Consider the following 21,312-nt stretch of genomic DNA (forward strand, 5'->3'; position numbering starts at 1 on the left):
CAAAAAGTATTGTATCGGCATTTCCTGCAAAACAGGATGGTGGTCAAGATCTTGGAGAAGCTAATTTTAAGGACATCTGTGTGTGTGTGTGTGTGTGATTTTAATAATCATTATTTTGTTTGTTTGATAATAATTTTTATTAGTTTTCAGTTACAACAATCCAGTAATAGCCTCATTATAACAATGTCAAATTATAATACAATTAATAATACCAATAATTGAGATGCCAAATTATACATTTTAGGTGGCCCCCCACGTGCTAGAATTAATGGTTTGATGATTTTCTTGGTTTCTGCATTCCAAAGTCTTATAAATTTCAATTATGCTCCAGTCCAGATACCAGTCCCTTATATCGCAGCTGCAGTTTTAACGACTTCCATTCGTATTGACACATTGAATGATCCCTGCACCTACAGATGAAGCATTCAAACTCTCTTCTTCCTGTGTGTCCATAAGGTTTCTTCCTGTCCTTGTAATATATTATGTCTGTCTTTTGTCAATTGTTGCTGTTCTCCAGCATGCCTTGGCCGGTGCTAGCGTCCCATTAAAGAGCATCATTCTATTATATCCTACCTTCATATCCAGCGAGCTTAAGGTGGTATAGCTGGCCCTCCCTCTCCCATGTTATCCTCAAAACCACCCTGTGAGTAGGTTAGGCTGAATCATAGAGTTTGGAAGGAGTGACTGGTCCATGGTGCCCCAGTGAGCCTCATAGCTGAGTGGGGATTTAGACCTTGTTATCCTCAGTCCAAGCCTGACACTCTAACCATTAGACTGCAGAAACTCCCTAAAATGTAGTGTCCAGTTACTGTGCTTGCACTGAAAAAGTTGCAAAGAATCATTTTTTTAGCTCTGTTGTGATAACTGCGATTGCTAGCAAGTGCCTCTCTTCATTTCTTGACAATGTGGCACTTCCTTTATGCAGCAGCTCACACCAGGGTGGCTTAAAGGTAAAGGTAAAGGGACCCCTGACCATTAGGTCCAGTCGTGGCCAGCTCTGGGGTTGCGATGCTCATCTCGCTTTATTGGCTGAGGGAGCTGGCATACAGCTTCTGGGTCATGTGGCCAGCATGACTAAGCTGCTTCTGGCGAACCAGAGCAGCGCATGGAAATGCCGTTTACCTTCCTGCCAGAGCGGTACCTATTTATCTACTTGCACTTTGACGTGCTTTCAAACTGCTAGGTTGGCAGGAGCAGGGACCAAGGAATGGGAGCTCACCCGGTCACGAGGATTCGAACCGCCGACCTTCTGATCGGCAAGTCCATGGCTCTGTGGTTTAACCCACAGCGCCACCCGCGTCCCTTTAGGGTGGGTTAGAATGGAGAAAATTCAGGTAAAAACATCCCCCTGAGTTGAACAGACTCTCTGAAACAGAAAGCATCATTGTGGTTGTTTAAGGTTTAACTAATCAAACAAGAAGGTCAAGTAGGGATTTGTAAATAAGGCATGTGTTGCTTCCTAGGGTTAATTGTTAATCGGGTAGCACAGGAAGTGTAAGTGGGATCAAGGAGGATACAAGACAAAGCCAAGCAAACACTTGGGGGGGGGGGGAAGGTACCCGGTTCAGCCATGAATGGGTGATTATTGGGTTACTTACAAAAGGCCTCTCAGGTGTAATCAATCATTCACTTTATTAGTATGCCTCCTTTCCAGAGTTAAAACCATGCTCCAGGTGGCTTACAACATTCAGAAAGTTACATTACTACACTGCTTGATTGTCAGAAACCTCTAAAGAGGTTTGCCAGAAAAGGGTAAGATAATAAAATGATCACTAAGAAAAACAACTATAATTTAAGACGTACAAAAGTTAAAATAAGTGTGGCCAATTTAAAAAAAAGGAATTAAGATTTATTTAATTGGGTGACAAACATACTTATTTCATCTGAATATGCTCTAAACCATATGACCTGTTATGAAGGGTCTCCTTGCTTTAGTTTACATTAACAAATGCCAGAACTACTAAAGATAGGGACTGTGCAGGGCACCAAACTGATTTATTACGGGTTTGCAGAACTCACAAGAGTGTGTGATCGTACGTATAACCGGCTGCGTTTGCACATAATTGAACCTACTGTGGTTTAATGTGAATTAGCAGCATGCTGGTGCACATTGCTCAAAAGTCCCTGCCTTGCACCTCCCATCAAGTAAACCATGGACCAGTAAGCCAAAAACAAACCATGGTTACTGTTCCTGGTTTATTTGTAGAGAACCAAACCCCAACCCTGGTTCTGATGACACAGCGAACCAAGTCTTGTGGTTTGCTGTTGCCAGCATGAGTAGGAAAGTGGGGACTTCTGAATTGCAGGCACCAATACGCTGCTTGTGCCTGCTAAACCATAGTTAAACTCAGTGTTTTTTTAATGCTCAAGGGTATGTTAAAAAGTGTGGCACTTACTGTAACAACTTCATGATGAGTACCAGCACCTATTTTTCTAGGGGGGAAAAAGCACTGGTTAAATGTTTTAACGTGATGTGCGAACCAGGGCACTGTTGCCTTCCCCCCATTTTTTCTCCCCCACTCCCCAAATGCTAGAACCAAAGCAGTATGAATTCCGGGCAGTTTAAGCCTCCATAATACTTTTGTAGGTCCCATTGGGCTCTTTCTTGATGGTGTAGCATATTTTTCTTTAAACACTTAACTAGGCTATAAGAGGCACTGCAGTCACCTAGCAGATGCTGATTGAGGGTCCATGTTTCCCATAAATTAGTTCTGAAAGGATTTGTTACTTCTGGGTCAGCAAATATATCCAGGGAGCAAGGAGAAATATGGGGCGGGAGAACTAATAAACCCTAGCTGGAAGGGTCTTTGGGGAATTTATTTTTTTATTCAATTACATACCCAAACCACTATTCTGATATGTAGCAAAAGATGTCAGAAAGTTAATCTCTGCATTCAAACATATTTTGACTCCTTTTCCCCATCTGTCCTAAAACTTGTATAATTACTCCCAGAAGTAATTATTTTGAACCTATCTGCATTGTCTGTTCCTTTCCCTTCTTCTCTTTCAGTTTTACATATCCACTTACATCCTCATTAATTGGTGGATTAGTAGTTGCTGACCCCTGTGATGCCCCAATGTGCCTTTTTACTATGTCCCAGGAAAGTGAGGATTCATGGGAGATTCTTGCTGGAAAACAAAATACGAAAAGTGATCTATTCCTGGATTGGCTATCATAATTTATACCACATTGGATTTAAGAATTTAATCCTGTGATTTCATATAAATTTTTGTCACAGGCTTCAGCCAGTCTCTGGCTAAAGGCAGTCATGTCCTAAGGCTGGACGTGAGGAACTGACCATGAATCCAAAGGATGCAGTTTAGGAATGGACAGATCCAGTCCATGTCAACTTTGCTTGTGTTCATTTGCAATTTTTTTCTGACTTGGTTCCATATTAATCTCTTAATTTGTTTTTGTTTTTTAAATAAAGGTGTCCACAAAAGTCTGTGTTTAAATATTTTGTCACAGAATGCACATTTTAATGTATGTATTACTTCAAACAAATCTTTTCTATACCTCTATGTCTCTCTGTTTCCAACCTTAAATTTAAGCAGTGCTTTTTTCCCTAAAAATGTTTAGGGGTGCTGTCATTTTGACTCAAGAAAATCACCATTTTACAGTTCAAATCAGGAAAAGCAAATGGACAAAAGTACAATGGTTCACAAAATGTTTAGGGGTATGTGTACCCTGCATCCCCCCAGAGGAAAATCACTGAATTTAAGTATCAAACAAAGCATTACAAAAAATCAAATTAAAACTTTACAGATTAAGGTCAAATATAAAGCTCACATTTACAGCAGCATAATTAACCAGAGAACAAAATTTCCTCTTAAATATGAAATGGATTAAAAAAATTCAAAATTCAAAAAATTCAAAAATACAATGATCTCCACAAAAAGCCATCATTAATAACTAAACAAAATACCGTATTTTTTGCTCTATAAGACTCACTTTTCCCTCCTAAAAAGTAAGGGGAAATGTGTGTGCGTCTTATGGAGCGAATGCAGGCTGCGCAGCTATCCCAGAAGCAACAACAGCAAGAGGGATTGCTGCTTTCACTGCGCAGCGATCCCTCTTGCTGTTCTGGCTTCTGGGATTCAGAATATTTTTTTCCTCGTTTTCCTCCTTCAAAAACTAGGTGCGTCTTTTGGTCTGGTGCATCTTATAGAGTGAAAAATACGGTAACTAAGGTAGAAGCTGCACCCCCACATCCCCTTGCTCAACACGGTAGGCTCTTTGAGATTGGCCCCCGCATCCAAGAGAGTCTCTTCTGCATTCCCACCAACCACAGAGGTAGCTAATCCTCAGCCAACAAGTTATTTCCAGTAATACTTTATTCAAAAGGAAAAGGCATTGGGTACATCTTTTGAGCCAAGAACTGTATCGCAAAATTTGCAGGAGTGAAATCCGAATAATTACGGAGAAACAAGTAAAGCTGGCTTGCTGAAAACCGTGTCCTGAACAAGATTCTCCTCCATCCCTAGGGCAGGTGGAGAGTTAAAACGCAACAGCTGTTGTGTCCCAGAGTCATATTCAGCAATCAGAGACAGCAGGAGCTTTGTGTTCAAAGAACAAGAAAAGGATGTGGTGGTCAACAGCAAGGTTGAGGCTGTACCCATGAGAGTGCTCTAGTTTGGCTACCAGTGCCAGCCTCACCACCATGCCGGCACAGCCTCATTGCCATCCTGGCCCTGACCCATCCAGGTAACTTGCAGTGCTGCTGTTGCTGGGGGGGGGGTGGCAACTCCTCAGCTCCACCTCACCACCCCAGCCTCTCCTGCTGGCACCACAGCCTAGATGGCACCCATGAAGCGAAGATCTGATAGGTTTGCATTTGGAGCAGGGTGCTCATGGTGCAGAAGCCAAGGCGCCAGAGTCTGACCGCTGGGTTCAGCTCTCCCCTGGCCCCAGGCACCTTACAAACCTGTAGTAAACAACTGCAGCACCGGTTGGAACATGCTTGGCAAGAATAGCAACGTGGGGGTTTTTTGTGACCCGGTAGCCCTGAGCCCGGTTTGCAAACGTTGCGTGTAGCTTAAACGGGTCACCTCCAGGTAGCCAGCAAAGTGGCTTTAAAAAATAAAATTGAATTAAAGATTCTAATTCCTGAACTAGGTATGCAAGAACAGGTGAAGCACTGCAATTGTTTACAGGCCAGCGATTATTGTGGGCTTATTTACGAGCCAGTTCCAAATGTTTTGCAATTAGGAAGCTGTCTAGTCATTAGCAGCCTAGACTTTCTGAGTCTGCATATAATTGCTCATGACAGATCGTACCAGCAACTACCAAAATATGTTACGAAAATGGATTTTTGACGTTCAGCCAGGCCTAGGCAGAAGTCAACAGTTAGGAATAATAGCAATCTGTCTCACAGGTTGGTTGTAAGTATGAGCAAGAGACGATCTGTCATCCCGAGGCGTACACGGAATTTATAGCATAATTTCGCATGGAGGATTCCCCCTCGCTCTGCCATAATCTGTATTTCAAATGCCACTGAACTGAAACAGCATTGTGCAGTATGAGGGAGGGCTGCTGGGAAGCTGGGCTGTTACACATGAATAGGAGCACATTAATCATCTCATTGGACCATGACCCAAAACCAAAAAGGGCTTTGCACATTAATACGTTCTGTTTAAATGTCAAGAAGGTGTCATAAGTAGACAGGCCAGGATAACTGTTTACAATTCGTGTGCCAAGTAATTAACAATATTTGCCATATATAAAATTTTCTTTGCACAGCTGAGAACGGAGTATCTCACCATTCATCCCAATGCAGTTGTCGTTCTGATTACATAAACGAGACAGGCCCATGAATGTTGATGGCCCGCAGGTCAAGTGTCCTGGAAGTCCACAGCAATAAGTCCAAAACCACCTCTCTAAATCCAAGCAGATAAAAATCCCTGGGCAAATGAAGGTATAGTGGTACCTCGGATTAAGAACTTAATTCGTTCTGGAGGTCCGTTCTCAACCTGAAACTGTTCTTAACCTGAGGTACCACTTTAGCTAATGGGGCCTCCTGCCGCCGCTGCGCAATTTCTGTTCTCATCCTGAAGCAAAGTTCTTAACCTGAGGTACTATTTCTGGGTTAGCGGAGTCTGTAACCTGAAGCATATGTAACCTGAAGTGTCTGTAACCTGAGGTACCACTGTATTTCCCATGGCACTTGAAAGAAAGCTGGAAGTGAATTTCTCTGGGAAGGGTGCAGTGATTGACAAAACCCTGTCTCTGGTCACCAGCCACCTTACTTTGGATGGCAGGGGAACTTGGAGCCTGTTTTTGCATCCGCAAAAAAAAGAAAGAAAGAAAATGCACCACACCAAATAGAGGGCACAGATTTGCATAAAAGTGTGTGTGTGTGTGTGTGTGTGTGTGTGTGTGTGCGCACATTTAAATAGAATTGCAATACATCTTACTATGAATTGGATGGGTTAAAAACAGGATTGGACAAAACTCATGGAGGTGAAAGCTCTGAACACTAGTTTCTTGGTTGGGAAGAATGCTGCTGAACTCGGGTCCTGTTTGTTGACTTCCTACATGCATCTAGCTGGCTACTGTGAGAACAGGATACTGTGTAGATGGGCCACTGGCCTGATTCAGCATGGGTCTCTTGTATGTTCCTACCACAGCGGGGGGCAGGTCACAGAGCAGGTGAGCGGTTGCCTGCTAAGTTAGTTGCCCAGCTGCCCAGGTGCTAACTACCGTATTTTTCACTCTATAAGACGCACCAGACCACAAGATGCACCTAGTTTTTGAAGGAGGAAAACAAGAAAAAAAATATATTCTGAATCTCAGAATCTCCCTCTTGCTGTTCTGGCTTCTGTGATAGCTGCGCAGCCTGCATTCGCTCCATAATATGCACACACATTTCCCCTTACTTTTTAGGAGGGAAAAAGTAAATCTTATACAGCAAAAAATACGGTATTTATGAGCAAGTTCAAAGCCCTTTGTGCTCCCTTTCTGGGGTTTATTTTTTTTTGGGGGGGGAGCATTTCTTTAAAATACAACATGGACTGAGCAGATAGAGGATGCCTTCAAATAGAGGATAGTCCTCTGTGAAGGAAGGCACATGGCTGCCCTAGTCTGAGCTGCTACCAGACAGAGTTGACAGTACCAGGCCAGGCAGACGAATGTTACGACCTTCTAAAAGGCAGCTTCCTATGTCAATTTAGCTGTGGGATATTTGTTTTCTGGGAATAGCTGGGAGGAAACTGGTGAGGCCATTTCACTTTGAATAAAAATGTGCTTGCATTGTGCATAGCTCATTTAATCTTCAAAGGCTTTAATAATGAATCTTCCCAGCCCTGCCTGTAAATTGGTGTTGCTGCTTTAGCAGACGGGAAAGCTGGCAGGAGAGTATGATAAGAAGTTTTCCCGTGGGTACATGCGAGTGGTACAATCGAGAGTTGCATCCTGAAAGTTCTTTGAGCAATACGTCCTGAGTCAAATTAAAGAATGGGGTGAGGGAAGCTGAGCAGGGGAAGGGAGGCAGCTATTCTGAAGCCTAACGTGTTTTTCCTCTTCATGCCATCTGCATGTTCATGCAAATGGTTGCATCATTTTTTTTAAAAAATGATTACCTTGTTTAATGATGATCTGATGCCGCATGGATAAGGTTGCATCCTTGCCCTTGAGAAGAGCCCTATTGGATCATACCCAAAGGCCTATCTGGTGCAGGATTAGCCAACCAGAAACCTATAGGTCGCCCAGAGGCAGGAGCATGACTGCACAGTAGCACTGCTTTGCTTGCTGCCTTTGAACTTGGAGGCAGCATGTAGGTAGGCCTTGCGATTGGGAGTCATGGATTGCATTACCTCCCATGGACTTGTCTTAGCCCCTTGTTGTTGTTGTTTAGTAGTTTAGTCATGTCCGACTCTTTGTGACCCCGTGGACCAGAGCACGCCAGGCACTCCTGTCTTCCACTGCCTCCCACAGTTTGGTCAAACTCATGCTGGTAGCTTCGAGAACACTATCCAACCATCTCGTCCTCTGTCGTCCCCTTCTCCTTGTTCCCTCAGTCTTTCCCAACAACACCATAATTCAAAAGCATCAATTCTTCGGCGATCAGCCTTCTTTATGGTTCAGCTCTTACTTCCATACATCATTACGGGCCTTTGTTGGCAAGGTGATGTCTCTGCTTTTTAAGATGGTTCCAAAGTTGTTACTTCATGTTGCTTATTCCAGAGTTACTGTCACAAACGAAACCTGCCCTACTTCTAGAAATGTGCAATTAAAAGATAGGAATAGGTTTACTTTTCTGTTGATGTTTCCCCCCTGTTATCTGGGGCAGCAGGGTGATCAGTTTTGAAGCCAACAAAAAATTATTAGCAATTTGATCTAGTTCCAGTTTGGCTGCAGTTTGATATAGGGCTCTTCCCCTGCTCCCCTTCAGCGTTAAGGAGCACGGTGGGCATTTACAGGAAACAGAAAAGCTGTTCATCTTCAGTTGGTCTTCCATTTCTGCACAATGCAGGTTACTCATGTTCCAAGTTGAGGTGGAGAGACCGGCTCATCCATGTACACTTCTCCCTCTATGGTGAGACTAGATCATTCCCTTATTAGGTTGGTTTTTTTTTTAATGCCACCATTCCTAAAAACAGGAGTAAGGCTTTGGAAGCGTTTCTAGCAACTACGATTCAGAAGCAAACCGTCTCCGACAGTGGAGCTAGAACCTAGCCATTAGTGGCTTGGTTTGAGGGCAACTCGTCTGATAGACTTCAAACAAGAACAGTAATTTATAATCACACCTTTGAAAGTACTGTTGAAAGTGGCACTGGGATGAGGGAAGGTCGGAGATCTCAGTGATGATGCCCAGGCAATGACCTGGTGGTGCCAGAGACTCGCAGCCACATTTCAGACACTGCTCCACAGCTGTGGCCGAGGCTGTGTCGGGGTGGATGGGAAGAGAGGTATATCAGCCCAGCAACAAAGCTCTGTGGTTAGAATGTGTAAACTTCATCAAGCACAGCTTGGAGGAAGAACAGTTGCATTCTCCATAGCAGACAAGTAACAAGTACACCCAGTTAACAGAAAAAGACTGCCTGGAATGGCGCAGCCATAGACCTCTGACCTTTTGCTTTTTAAGTCTAATTTTGCACATCCATGGATGAAGGAAGCACATGTTGGCCATTTTCTTTCCCTTTGTTTTTGTCATGCGAGCCATTGCGGCCTTTTAGGCTGTTCTGCATTTGCTGCTGTTTTTAATTCAGTTTAATGGCATGATATTTTGTTGGGTTTTATGATTTAACTGTTAGCTGCCTTGGTGGGACGGGGGGGTTGCAGTCCATTTTTGCGGTGGAAAGGCTGATTAGAAATATTTTAATAAAGAAAATAAAACGTTTGGGTTTTTTTTTTCTTTTTGCAAATGCAGAGCAAACAATAGGTGTTGGTGATTTGCGGGGTGGGGGACAGTGAAAATGCAAACCAGTTACTATGGGAGGGAGAAAGTGATATTGAATGTATGTAGGGGTGCAACATGGAGGGAAGGGCTGTAGCTCAGTAGCAGAGCATCACCTTTGGGTACAGAAGGTCCCAGGGTCAATTGCTCACATTTCCAACTGGGGCTGGGAGAGACCCCTGCCTGAAACCCTGGAGAGCTGCTGCCAGTCAGTGTAGACAACACTAAACTAGATGGGCCAATGGGCTGACTGTGTGTATAAGGCAGCTTCCTATGTTCCTGTGAAGGTTCTCAGGAGCAGACTGCCCGACCCAAGAGGCAGAAGCAACAAGATCCATAAAACGATAAGAAGCAAACTGTAAGGGTTTTAACAGAGATGTTGGTGTCATCCTACGGCGTGTTTACATAATGGTTAATTTAGCCTTGAATAAATGAGTCCATCTAGCTCTTCATTAGAGAGTCTGATGATTGCGATAAGCTTTTATTCTGTGCAAGTGTCCTTTGCAGAGGATGGGAACTAGACAGCCACAGAGCCAACGTCAGATGATTCAAAGGTATTACTAAGATCTGTAATGTGCCCTTCAAGTTTACCACCGCTGATGGGTGACTCAAATATTATAGGGCCATTGGGCGCAACGGACCCTGGTGCATGAGTCACAGAGGTCATGCAGCTGCCCATGGCAGCCCGCCTAAAAGACAGGCTCATTAGGCATATATTTCTGTTTGTTCTTAGCACTTTCTTCCTTACCTCAGTCCGCTGTCTAGCGCTTGCTTCCTTGCCTCTTCAGTAACTCCATGATCTTTGTAAAGGTGTTTGGACAGCAGGCGGATGTCTATGTCAGTAAGTAATTCTTACTCAAATGCACCTGAAGCCATTAATGTGCATGTGGTTGAAGCTAACGAGCAAACTCAGTCCAGACAGGCTAGAAGTGCTGATGGTCCTTGAGTCATTGGACTTCGGAGGCTGTGCTTGGCCTGCTCTTGATGGGGTTGCGTTCAATTTCACAGCCCGGGAGAGCTGTTTAGGTGCAGCCTTGGGGCATCTGTGCCCAGATGTGCTTTTTATCAACTCTGGTTGGTTCTCCAGCTTTGCCCCCTCCTGGGTAAAAGCAACCTGATCATACATTGATACCTGTGCCTTGGCAAAATAATAATAATAATAATAATAATAATAATAATAATAATAATAATAATAATTTATATCCCGCCTTCCCCAGCCAAAGCCGGGCTCAAGAGCGGCTAACAACAGTAAAATAATACAGCATTCTAAAAGCAATTCATTATAAAATCAGTTCAAATCAAATACAGTTCTGTGAAGAATTACCAAGGAGGGGGTCAGGCTGTGTCTTGGCCAAAGACCTGGTGGAACAGCACTGTCTTGCAGGCCCTGCGGAAAGATGTCAAGTCCCGCAGGGCCCTAGTCTCTTGTGACAGAGCGTTCCACCAAATCGGAGCCACAGCCAAAAAAGCCATGGCTCTGGTTCAGGCCAGCCTAACCTCTCTGTGACCCGGGACCTCGAAGGTGTTTTTGTTTGAAGACTATAAGGTCCTCCATGGGACATACCATCTAAATTGGATTCCTTTGTTTGGGTGTCTGCTCACGTGAAAAGGTGGGGAGCTCTGCCCTCTGTTCCACTATGCCTGTTGCTCTCATTGAGATCCTGTTGGATTAAGCCAATAGCCCACTTAGCCCAGCACCAGATGCCAGTGGAAAACCCACAAGCTGGACACAAGCTTAGGAGCCCTCCACCATCCTGTGGTTTCCTGAAACTGGTATCCAGAAGCATTACTGCCTCCTACTGTGGGGGCAGAGGAGAGCCATCAAGTAGCCTTTGATAGGCCTCTCCTCCATGAATTGGTCCAGTCCTCTTTTAAAGCCATCTAAATTGGTGGAGAAATTTGAAGTGGGCAACTTCCTCTAATCACCCTCCAGGGTTCTAAATCATGTGGGGAGCCTCCACAAGTAGAGGAGGCTCCCTGCTCCAGGTGTCACCCTCCAGCTTGTGGAGGGTGATGGGCACAGCGGCATGGGGCACGATACAGCTTGACCTGTTCATCCCTGCTCTCTATTCCTATGTGTAGTCTTCATGTATGAGCATAAGGCTGCCTATGGGTGGTAGACCGGTTGTTAACTATATTCCCATGTACTGAATGTATCTCACTGGTGCTTAAAGAGTTGTGCTGACTTCTATGCATGCTGGAGAGCAGCGTTTCCATTTTTTCTAGGCACTTTTTGTGACAGGGGATTTCATTTATGCAAGCAGTTTCTGAGCTCTGGGAGCAGTATTGCACCTAAGGTTTCAGATTAAAACTGCCACTGCCTCCCCACTTCCAGCCACTCGACCCTCATATTATGGGGGCAGGCAGGGGAAGTATGGCTTTGTTGTTGGTTTTTTTGCTGCTTTAGATGAGGACTACACCATGTGATAAATGGTACCATGTGACAGTGGTACCTCGGGTTAAGTACTCAATTCGTTCCAGAGGTCCGTACTTAACTTGAAACTGTTCTTAACCTGAAGCACCACTTTAGCTAATGGGGCCTCCCGCTGCTGCCGCACCGCCGGAGCACGATTTCTGTTCTCATCCTGAAGCAAAGTTCTTAACCTGAAGCACTATTTCTGGGTTAGCGGAGTCTGTAACCTGAAGCGTATGTAACCTGAGGTTCCACTGTATAAGGTTTTAACTGCAGTTCATTATTTTCAGCTTTGCATTCTCCTCCATTGTCTGTGTCCACGTTCAGACATATACCACTCTGCTCATATGGAATGAGGCTGCATTTTAAATTGCATTTTAACCTGTATTTTAAATGTTTTTTTTTTCTTTTTCTTTTTTTTTTCTTATTACGTTTTTACTGAAATTTTATTGGTGTTAGCTGCCCTGAGCCTGGCTCTGGCCGGGGAGGGCAGGGTATAAATAAAATTATTTATTTATTTATTTATTTAAAAGTGCACCTAGAAATTCCGCTGTGGTGCCTATAAACCTAGGTTTAAGGTGCCATTTAGCTCCTAGTTTTCATATCTTAGTTTCTTAACACTTCTGGAGAGCTGGAATGCACACTCCTTGTACAACCAGCATATCTGTACACCAGACGTGTACCCTCTTAAATATTTTTCTGCAAGAGTAGCGGGTCTCTATACTGTTGGTAGATTCCCTACCCAACCATACCCTACTGTGCCCTCCCCTCTCCCCCATTGTCTGTGTCCACATTCAGACATATACCACTCCGCTCATATAGGATGCTTTATGGTTCGCCCCAAAAGCAAGAGTGCCATTAAGTGTGTATTTTGTATTTGCAGTGGAGCATGACAAGGAGTTCTATCACCAGCGCAGCCATCATCGCGAGTTCAGGTTTGACCTCTCCAGAATCCCCGAGGGTGAAACAGTGACTGCTGCTGAGTTTCGGATTTACAAGGACTATATCCGAGAACGCTTTGATAATGAAACATTCCAGATCAGTGTCTACCAGGTCCTCCAGGAACACCCAGGAAGGTGAGTGACTGAGGAAAGACCCCAGCCTGAGCGCGGGGTGTGAAAAGACAAGAGCCAATAATTGCGCGAGTGGCTGGAACAATTGCGTGGCATCTCGTCCCATAGTGCTCATATCAGAATGTGCAAACTCATCCTTTTCAGACTGTCAGGAGTTGAGAAGATGCAAAGCAATATGAAATCTCTGTCTGTGATGGTTGTTGATCCACAAAGGCTGTTTCACACATGCAAACTATCCCTTAAGGTGGCAGCTGAGAAGCATACACAGGATGAACTCAGGGTGAATCAAGGATTGATATATTTCGATGTTTGTTGCGCCAGTGTGTGGACCAGGCAGAAAGATTAGAATAGAAAGATTTTGATTATTTGAAATGTGAAGAGAGAAATATAACATGCAGAGGAATTCCTGGGCTAGCCTATGCAAAAAACGACCAGGATATTAATAAACAACTGAGGGCCACTGGCAGTCCAAGAGAACTGTCCTTCCCCGCTGCCCTGAGGTGCGAACAGAGACGGGGGATTTGGAAGGTTGCTAGGGTAACTGGGTGTGAGCTGACAGGAAAAGAGTGTTTTTAACTAGGTGTGCTGGGAAGAAGAAGGGGGAAAAAAGAGAAAGAGAGATCCATCTTGGGCAGGCTGGCTGAAGGCAGGCTGGGAGAGATGCCTTGGACTCGAGTGAACACTCGAGACTGATGAGTGGCTCTGTTTTCACAGGTGTCTGGCTTGACCCAACTGCACAGACACTGCTGTTATATCATATAGCTGAGCACTTAAAGAGGGCTCATTAAAGCCAGATACTAGAAGGACCCACCTCGAGACCTAGTTCACCCAAAGCCTTTCCATGCACACATTTGCACCAGGCTTGGTTGGAAGCTCAGAAAGCATGGGCTGGATCCTGACTCCAATCTTGCCAGTTGCCCGACACTGCTCAGCGTTTGTTGCAAAACGGGACGTGGAACCTTCCTTCCCCGTGACTTAATGTGACTTTCGTATGGCGTAACTGATTGATTGGTATGCCCTTTGATTTTATTTTGCATTGCGCCTTCTGCATTTAGGAAACCGGATGAATAACAAATTGAGTTTGGTTGGTGTTTTTCTTGACAAAAAGGAATGATGGAAGAAGTGAGTTGTTTAGCTTGGAAGAAGTTTCGTGATTGCGGATGGTCGTCTTCCAGCACTCGGAGGCTAGAGCAGGGAGCGCTAATCCATTATTGCTGTAGAGTAAAATTATTGGTCACCAGGGTAGGAAAGTTCCAAAAGTTTGTGCATATGGTAAGGAGGACTCCCTTTGATCTCTCTTGCTGAGGGTTTCCCCCTCCAGGCCTGCTGTTTGCCCAGGACTATAACTAACTACAGGAAAACAAATGCATTATACAATTTCCCAGGCTGACTCACGGCGTGCAGTGACATGCGTCATGTCGACATGGGAGCTTTTCTTTCTTAAAGGCTGGAATTCTTTTTCCTGTGTAGGTTTAATAATAAAAGCAGTAGCTTTCAAGAAGTGGCTGCTTTTCTCCTCGTTTCTCCCCCCCCCCCTTTTAAACTTTCGTGAATCGTGGTTTGTGGGTGAAGGAGATGAGTCAAGCAGTAAAGGAAGCATGAGAGCTTTTCACCTCTGGAAATTCCACATCAGATGCTGGTGTTTGAGTCCAAGAGCAATGCTTTCTCATCCCTGCTTCCTGTGGGAGTCCTTCGGTCAGATGTTGGTTATGACTTGAAAGCCCCAGGATGCGTTTCAGTGGCAGAAAGCTGGCTAACGAGTTGTGTGGTCTCCTTGATGCAAACCAGTAGAGGGAGGCCTCAAAAGCATTGTCTGTTTCCCAGGCTGGCCTTTTATAAGGGGAAAAGGGAAGTCTGGGGCCTGGACTTACAAAGTGTGTCTCAAGCAACCTCAAACGGTGCCTTATAGCGGCGGGTCAAGCTGTTTTTCCAACCAGCCCAATGCTATCTGCTCTTGAGCCCAGGATCTTTCTTGATTGCAAGTCTTTCCCATCAACAATTATATTTTATTTATAAAGATATTTATACTGCCAACCTAGCAGTTTGAAAACACGTCAAGTGCAAGTAGATAAATAGGTACTGCTCCGGCGGGAAGGTAAACAGTGTTTCCGTGCACTGCTCTGGTTTGCCAGAAGCGGCTTACTCATGCTGGCCACATGACCCGGAAGCTGTATGCCGGCTCCCTTGGCCAATAAAGCGAGATGAGCGCCACAACCCCAGAGTTGGTCATGACTGGACCTAATGGTCAGGGGTCTCTTTACCTTTATATCATAAAAAATACAAAGCTGTTTGCAGCAGCATCTCTCTATATAACAAAAACACATAAAAATTGTAGTCAGAGACCACCAACTAACTATTCCTCTGCTCTGCATAGCTCAGTAGGTTAGATCATGGTACTGATAACATCAAGGTAGCAGGTTTGATCCCCATATGGGACAGTTGCATATTCCCACATTGGGTTGGACTAGATGATCCTTAGGGTCCCTTACAATTCTAAGATTCTAGAAATGCTCTCCTCTGTGTTCTTCTGTTTGTTCCTTGCTAGTTCGGCACCGTATCTCTTTCTCTCTTGCATTTTGATGCTTTTTTAATTCTTCTGTCACTTTATGGGACTCTGCCAATTATTTTTTGTTCATGTTATTCCACTTCTTTCTCTTAAATGCTTTGAAACTCATTTATTTCATTTTGTGCATTTCGGCTTGCTGATTTCTAATTCTGCTCCACCTCCACCTCTTTTCAGTTTAATTTTTAAAGCCCTCTGCAGGTGTTCTGATGCCACGTCAATGTGATTTTTCTGGGGTGCAGGGAACTTCCACAAGTGCAGGGGGATATCCCTGCTCCATGAAATCATCCTGCAACTCATGGAGAATGATGGACAGGCTCATACAAATGTGTGTGGAGCTAACACAATCACATCCTCCTTTTATGTGATTATTTATTTAATGATTTTGTTCATTTATTTGTTGCCTGCCTGGCCTTTACCTTAAGGTTTCAGGGTGCTGGGGTGAGCAACAGTTTCGTAATATAATATTTAAAAAGTTAAAAGCATACGATGCATCCTCAAGAGTAGCGGACGGCGATGGTGGGACAGCAGTGCTCACTTGACCTCCTCACAGCCATGTTGCTCCTGCTGATTACTGAGAAAGTGAAGACGAGGAGGGTAAGGAGACTGGCACAGTGCAAACACTGTCAGCGGAGTAAAGCCAGAGCTCCTACCAGTGTGTTTGCACTGTGCTAACCTTACCCCTCTCCTTCCTGGTGCTCCTTCCTGAAGCAATGCTGACCTGCCATGCAGTCTGCTATTGGTCCTAAAATATGTATCTCAAGTACCGTAGATCAGATGCACAGTTTTTACTAAGTTGAAATCTTGGTCTGTTGGGCAGGTTCTGTTTTTGTTCGGCGCATAATTTTTTATTCAGTTTTTAGGCATTTCACAAATAAGAGGTACGCATTTAAATAGTTAAATAATTAAACTATTAAATAAGAGGTATACGTTTATAACTCTTTTCAGATAGTTATTGTCTCCTAAAGTGGCTCACCACATTTACTATTATTACTACTACTACTACCATTATTATTATTATTATTATTATTATTATTATTATTATTATACCAGCCCTTCACCCAAAGGTCCCAAGTTGGGTAACATAATATTAAAACACAATAGTAAAAACAGTTCAAAACAACTTAACAGTCACACAAAAAGGATGGGTCCTTGAAATAGACACCTCTTGTCAAAAGCCAGGGCAAAGGGGTGCGTCTTCAGCATATGCCAGAAACTGTATCATTAATAATGAGAAAGAGTCCTGCTATCAGGTTTACAAACTAAACAGACAAAACCCATAGTGGAAGAGGAAAGTCAGGAAAAAGGTAGAGGAGGGAGATTCAGCTCTTTGAAGCTGGAACAAAGTGATGAGCTACAAACATTTATATTCAGTCAGGCTGATCTCCCCTTGTGGATTGTTCTTGCCTGAGTAGCAGTTGTTCCGATGATTCAGGAAAGGGTAAGATCGGCCCAGTATACCTGAAGGAGCGTCTCCACCCCCATTGTTCAGCCCGGACACTGAGTCCAGCTCCGAGGGCCTTCTGGCAGTTCCCTCACTGCAAGAAGTTATGTTACAGGGAACCAGGCAGAGGGCCTTCTCAGTGGTGGCGCCCACCCTGTGGAATGCCCTCCCATCAGATGTCAAGGAAATAAACAACTACCTGACTTTTAGAAAATGTCTGAAGGCAGCCCTTTTTAGGGAAGTTTTTAATGTTTGATGTTTTAGCGTGTTTTAAATATTCTGTTGGGAGCCCAAAGAGGCTGAGGAGGCCTGGCCAGATGGGCAGGATAAATATTATTACTAGTGAGGTCTTGTTTTTTTGGCTGGTGCATGGGGCCAGAGTGTCCTTTCTCGTTGCTTCTTCAGTCCCCTAGCAACTGGCATTTGGAGCAGAGTTATTTCTGGCAGGGGCATGGAAGCGACCCACGGGAACAAGATGGGGGGGGCTCCCCCTTGCCACAATGTTATCCCAGAAAGGCAGGGAGTGCCACCCTCCAATGGCCTATTGGTAGAGCATCTGCTTTGCATGTAGAAGGGTCCCAGGCTCAAACCCCAGCAGCTCCAGGTAGGGCTGGGAGAGTCCTGGGTCTGAAATCTGGGGAGCTGCTGCCAGTCAGGGGTCCAACAGCTTCCTGGGTTCCTAAGGCTGTCTCATGAACACACAGCTGGTCTCATCTCTCCCTCTGTTGGAATGATCACAAAGTAATTAGTTACACAAATTTCTATGCAAAGTGTGCACAAGATGTTTGGCAAGATGATACAGGAGAGTCAGCAAAACAGACCGAAATTGAAGGTGTCGTGTTTGCATATCCAATTACCAAGCTTGCACAAACAGCCACAATATCTAGGCTAGTAGTATAAACATAGATGTTGTGGTTGTTTGTGCAAGATTGGCATAGAATAGCTCCAAGAGCAGTATATTTATATGGAACCTTTTATAGTTGGACCAGGCGTCTGAAAGCAAGTGCATGTGGTTGTGTGTTCACACGTTGCATTGTTGCTCTGCCTCTCCCGTTCAGCCCCTGAGATGCTCAGATTATTAGCAGGGGTGACGTTTCTCCTCTATATCATCCTATGTTTACTTGTCTTTCCAAATGCAATCCTATAAATGGTAAAAGTTGCAATTCAACGCCAAACGTGTTTTATTTCTCATGATCATATTGCAATATCACAGTGCGCGTGTTTCCAAGACAGGAAAAGCTCTTGTAGGAACCATAGATAAAAGAATGAAGAAATACCACCTTCTAGTAACATTTCCCCATAAAAAGGGATTGTATATTATGATTACATATTATGATGCTTTCATTTATGCATTGCTTCTTATGAAGCATCTCAAAGCAGTTTCCCAACACAATAAAACATATATAAAAATTGTGTACAGTGGTACCTCGGGTTAAGTACTTAATTCGTTCCGGAGGTCCATTCTTAACCTGAAGCACCACTTTAGCTAATGGGACCTCCCGCTGCTGACGCCATGCCGCTGGAGCACAATTTCTGTTCTCATCCTGAAGCAAAGTTCTTAACCCGAGGTACTATTTCTGGGTTAGCGGAGTCTGTAACCTGAAGTGTATGTAACTTGAAGTATATGTAACCTGAAGCGTATGTAACCCGAGGTACCACTGTATATAAGAAAATTAAAAAGAATTGCACATATTTAAAAACAGTTAAAACAATTAGAGGCAACAACTGATTTATGCCCATGCATGTGCACATCACGGCAACCCGGAAGTGGCAGAAAAGCTGGAATAGGAGGGGCAGAGCAGGCTTATGTGCACTCTGTCATCATGTGCAATGACTCAGAATGCAGCCCCCCCAAAAAAAATTGGGGGTTGCCTGTGCATATAGATATAGATAGATATAATTTCAAATCTTCTACAGATTCTAACTAGAATATACCGTATTTACTTGAATCTAACGCTCCCCCTTTTTGGCAAAATTTCATTGTGAAAATTAAGATGCGCATTAGATTCAATGGCACCTTTACATTCACCAGCAAATACTTTTTTGGGTTTCAAGGTTCTGAAAATTGAGGTGCACGTTAGACTCAATGGTGCATTAGACTCGAGTAAATATGGTCCTTCTCTAACTGTTGAAAAAGGAAGGTCTTCAACAGATGCCATAAGGCAATAGAGATGTTGCCTTTCTGAGATGAGGGAGTTTCAAAGGGGAGGTGCTGCCACACTGATGGCCCGATTCCGACATGTGGAATGGACCTCCTGGCAAGATGGCACCTTCTAGATGCCCTTTCTTGCAGACTGTAGCGATTGGCTCAGCATACAAGGGGCGAGATGGTCCTTTATGCTGATGCATAAATTGAGCAACGATTCGCACGTGCGTGGACATCACTTGATAAATTTCAGATGAGCTCCCTCCTTCCTTAGTTGTGAAGTATTGTCTTCTGAAGGCAAATGTTGGTTGATATAAAACCTCTGTTTGCAGTATTTGTTCTGTGGAATGCAGCAGAACAACAGGCAACAGGATGTCACTGAAACCTTAAAATTACGAAGCGCCCTGAAGTAGGGCTGGGTTTGAAGACTGCTTGGAAGCCATTCTTTATTTGGGGGCACATGTGAACAGTTCTCAGTACCTTCTCTCTCCACCCTGCTCACTTAAAATCAAAACTGTGTGAGGAAAGTGTATGCTTTAGGCTATCGTGTCTTAAAATATTTACAAGCGTCCCAGTAAAAATAATTTTCAAGTAAAGCTCTGCGTTTGCTTGAATAAAGCAGATGTGTGGTTTAAATGTTGCATTCAAATGAAACAATAGTTCCTATCAGTTCTATATAATTTGTTTACTTACAGTGCAGTCCAATATATCTATTCAGAAGTAAGCCCCCTTATGTTCACTGGGACTTATCCCAAGAACAGATAAAGGCAGCTTATATCAACTCAATTGGCCCATCTAGTTCAGCACTGTCTTCACTGACTAGCAGCTGCACTCCAGGGTTTCAGATGGGTGGGGCATTCCCAGCCCTATCTGGAGATGGCAGGGATTGAACCTGGGACCTTGTGCACATGAGAAGCAGATGCTCTGCCACTGACGCTGTTGGCGCTGTGGTCTAAACCGCTGAGCCTCTTCGGCTTGCTGATTGGAAGGTAGGTGGTTCAAATCTCCGTGACAGGGTGAGCTCCCGTTGCTCTGTCCCAGCTCCTACCAACCTAGCAATTCAAAAGCATGCCAGTGCAAGTAGATAAATAGGTACCACTGCGGCAGGAAGGTAAATGGTGTTTCCGTGCACTCTGGCACTTGTCACAGTCCTCCGGGCACTAGTAGCGGTTTGGTCATGTTGGCCACATGAGCCGGAAAGCTGTCTGTGGACAAATGCCGGCTCCCTTGGGTTGAAGCAAGGTGAGCGCCACAACCCCATAGTTGCTTTTGACTGGACTTAACCGTCCAGGGGCCCTTTACCTTTACCTTTTACCCCAATAAAGAATTGCAGCCTTAGTATTCTTTTAAAATGTTCATGTTATGCATTATCTCTCGGCCAGCGTGTGCATTTTGTCTGCATCCGTTAGAGAGTTGGTGTGATTGCTGCCTGCCTGGGTTTTTTGGCTGATTGCAATGTGTGGTATTGTTTGGCTTCTCCCTGAGATGGTGTGGTCCAGAGTCTACCTCATTATAAAGACAGACTTGGCTGTAAGCAGTGGGGTCAACACCAAAGCATGTGGTTTCTTCTCGTAAATTATAAACTTGCAATTTTTTGGGAGGGCTAAATGTCATAAATGCTTTTTGGTTTTTTATTTCATTTTCCCATTCCATCTCTTTGGTGCTACCGTTTAAGTCAGAGATTACCCAATGTTGTTGGACTCCATTTCCCCTTAACCCCAGTAAGCATGGCAAGTGGTCAGGGACTTATAGCCCCAACTTATAGCCCCAACAACATCTAGAGGACATCCTGTCTGCTATTCCTGCTGTATATGGTTTATTGTCTTAATTATCCTTAATTTTCTCTCATTTTTCTTTATCCCTCTCTAGGGATTCAGATTTGTACTTGCTCGACACTCGGACAATTTGGGCCGCGGAAGAAGGCTGGCTAGTGTTTGATATTACAGCAACTAGTAATCACTGGGTGGTCAACCCACAACACAACCTTGGCTTGCAGCTATCAGTGGAAAGCATAGATGGTATGTTTCCAAAACGTCATCGCTGACAAATCTCTATTTCGGCTTCCTATCCTGCAGTTTATGGCTAGTTGTTTTTAGAAATGGCGACATTTTCATATCCCAACCCTCCATTCTTGCTGCCCAGATTTGTTCATCTTTCCTGCCTCCCGTACATGGGCCAGATTAATAACGGAGCTCTACTGGAGCAGCTCCACAGGAACCAGATAGTTTCAAAGACTGTCACTTTGGCATTCATTTGCTTTTGAAAAAAGGATGATGCT

General features: G+C 44.1%; 1 protein-coding gene across 2 annotated transcripts in view; it reads left to right on the forward strand.

Annotated features, from left to right (window-relative positions):
• BMP7 (bone morphogenetic protein 7) overlaps positions 1-21,312 on the forward strand; it is an 80,399-nt gene that overhangs the window by 47,290 nt on the left and 11,797 nt on the right. For both annotated transcript variants that reach the window (XM_081867908.1, XM_081867909.1), the window contains exons 2-3: positions 12,692-12,884; positions 20,904-21,052. In XM_081867908.1, coding sequence (XP_081724034.1) covers positions 12,692-12,884; positions 20,904-21,052 — 342 coding nt within the window. The remainder of the gene's footprint in view (positions 1-12,691; positions 12,885-20,903; positions 21,053-21,312) is intronic.

This window comes from Podarcis erhardii (assembly GCF_964252035.2).
Source record: "Podarcis erhardii genome assembly, chromosome: 6".
Taxonomy (NCBI): Eukaryota; Metazoa; Chordata; class Lepidosauria; order Squamata; family Lacertidae; genus Podarcis; species Podarcis erhardii.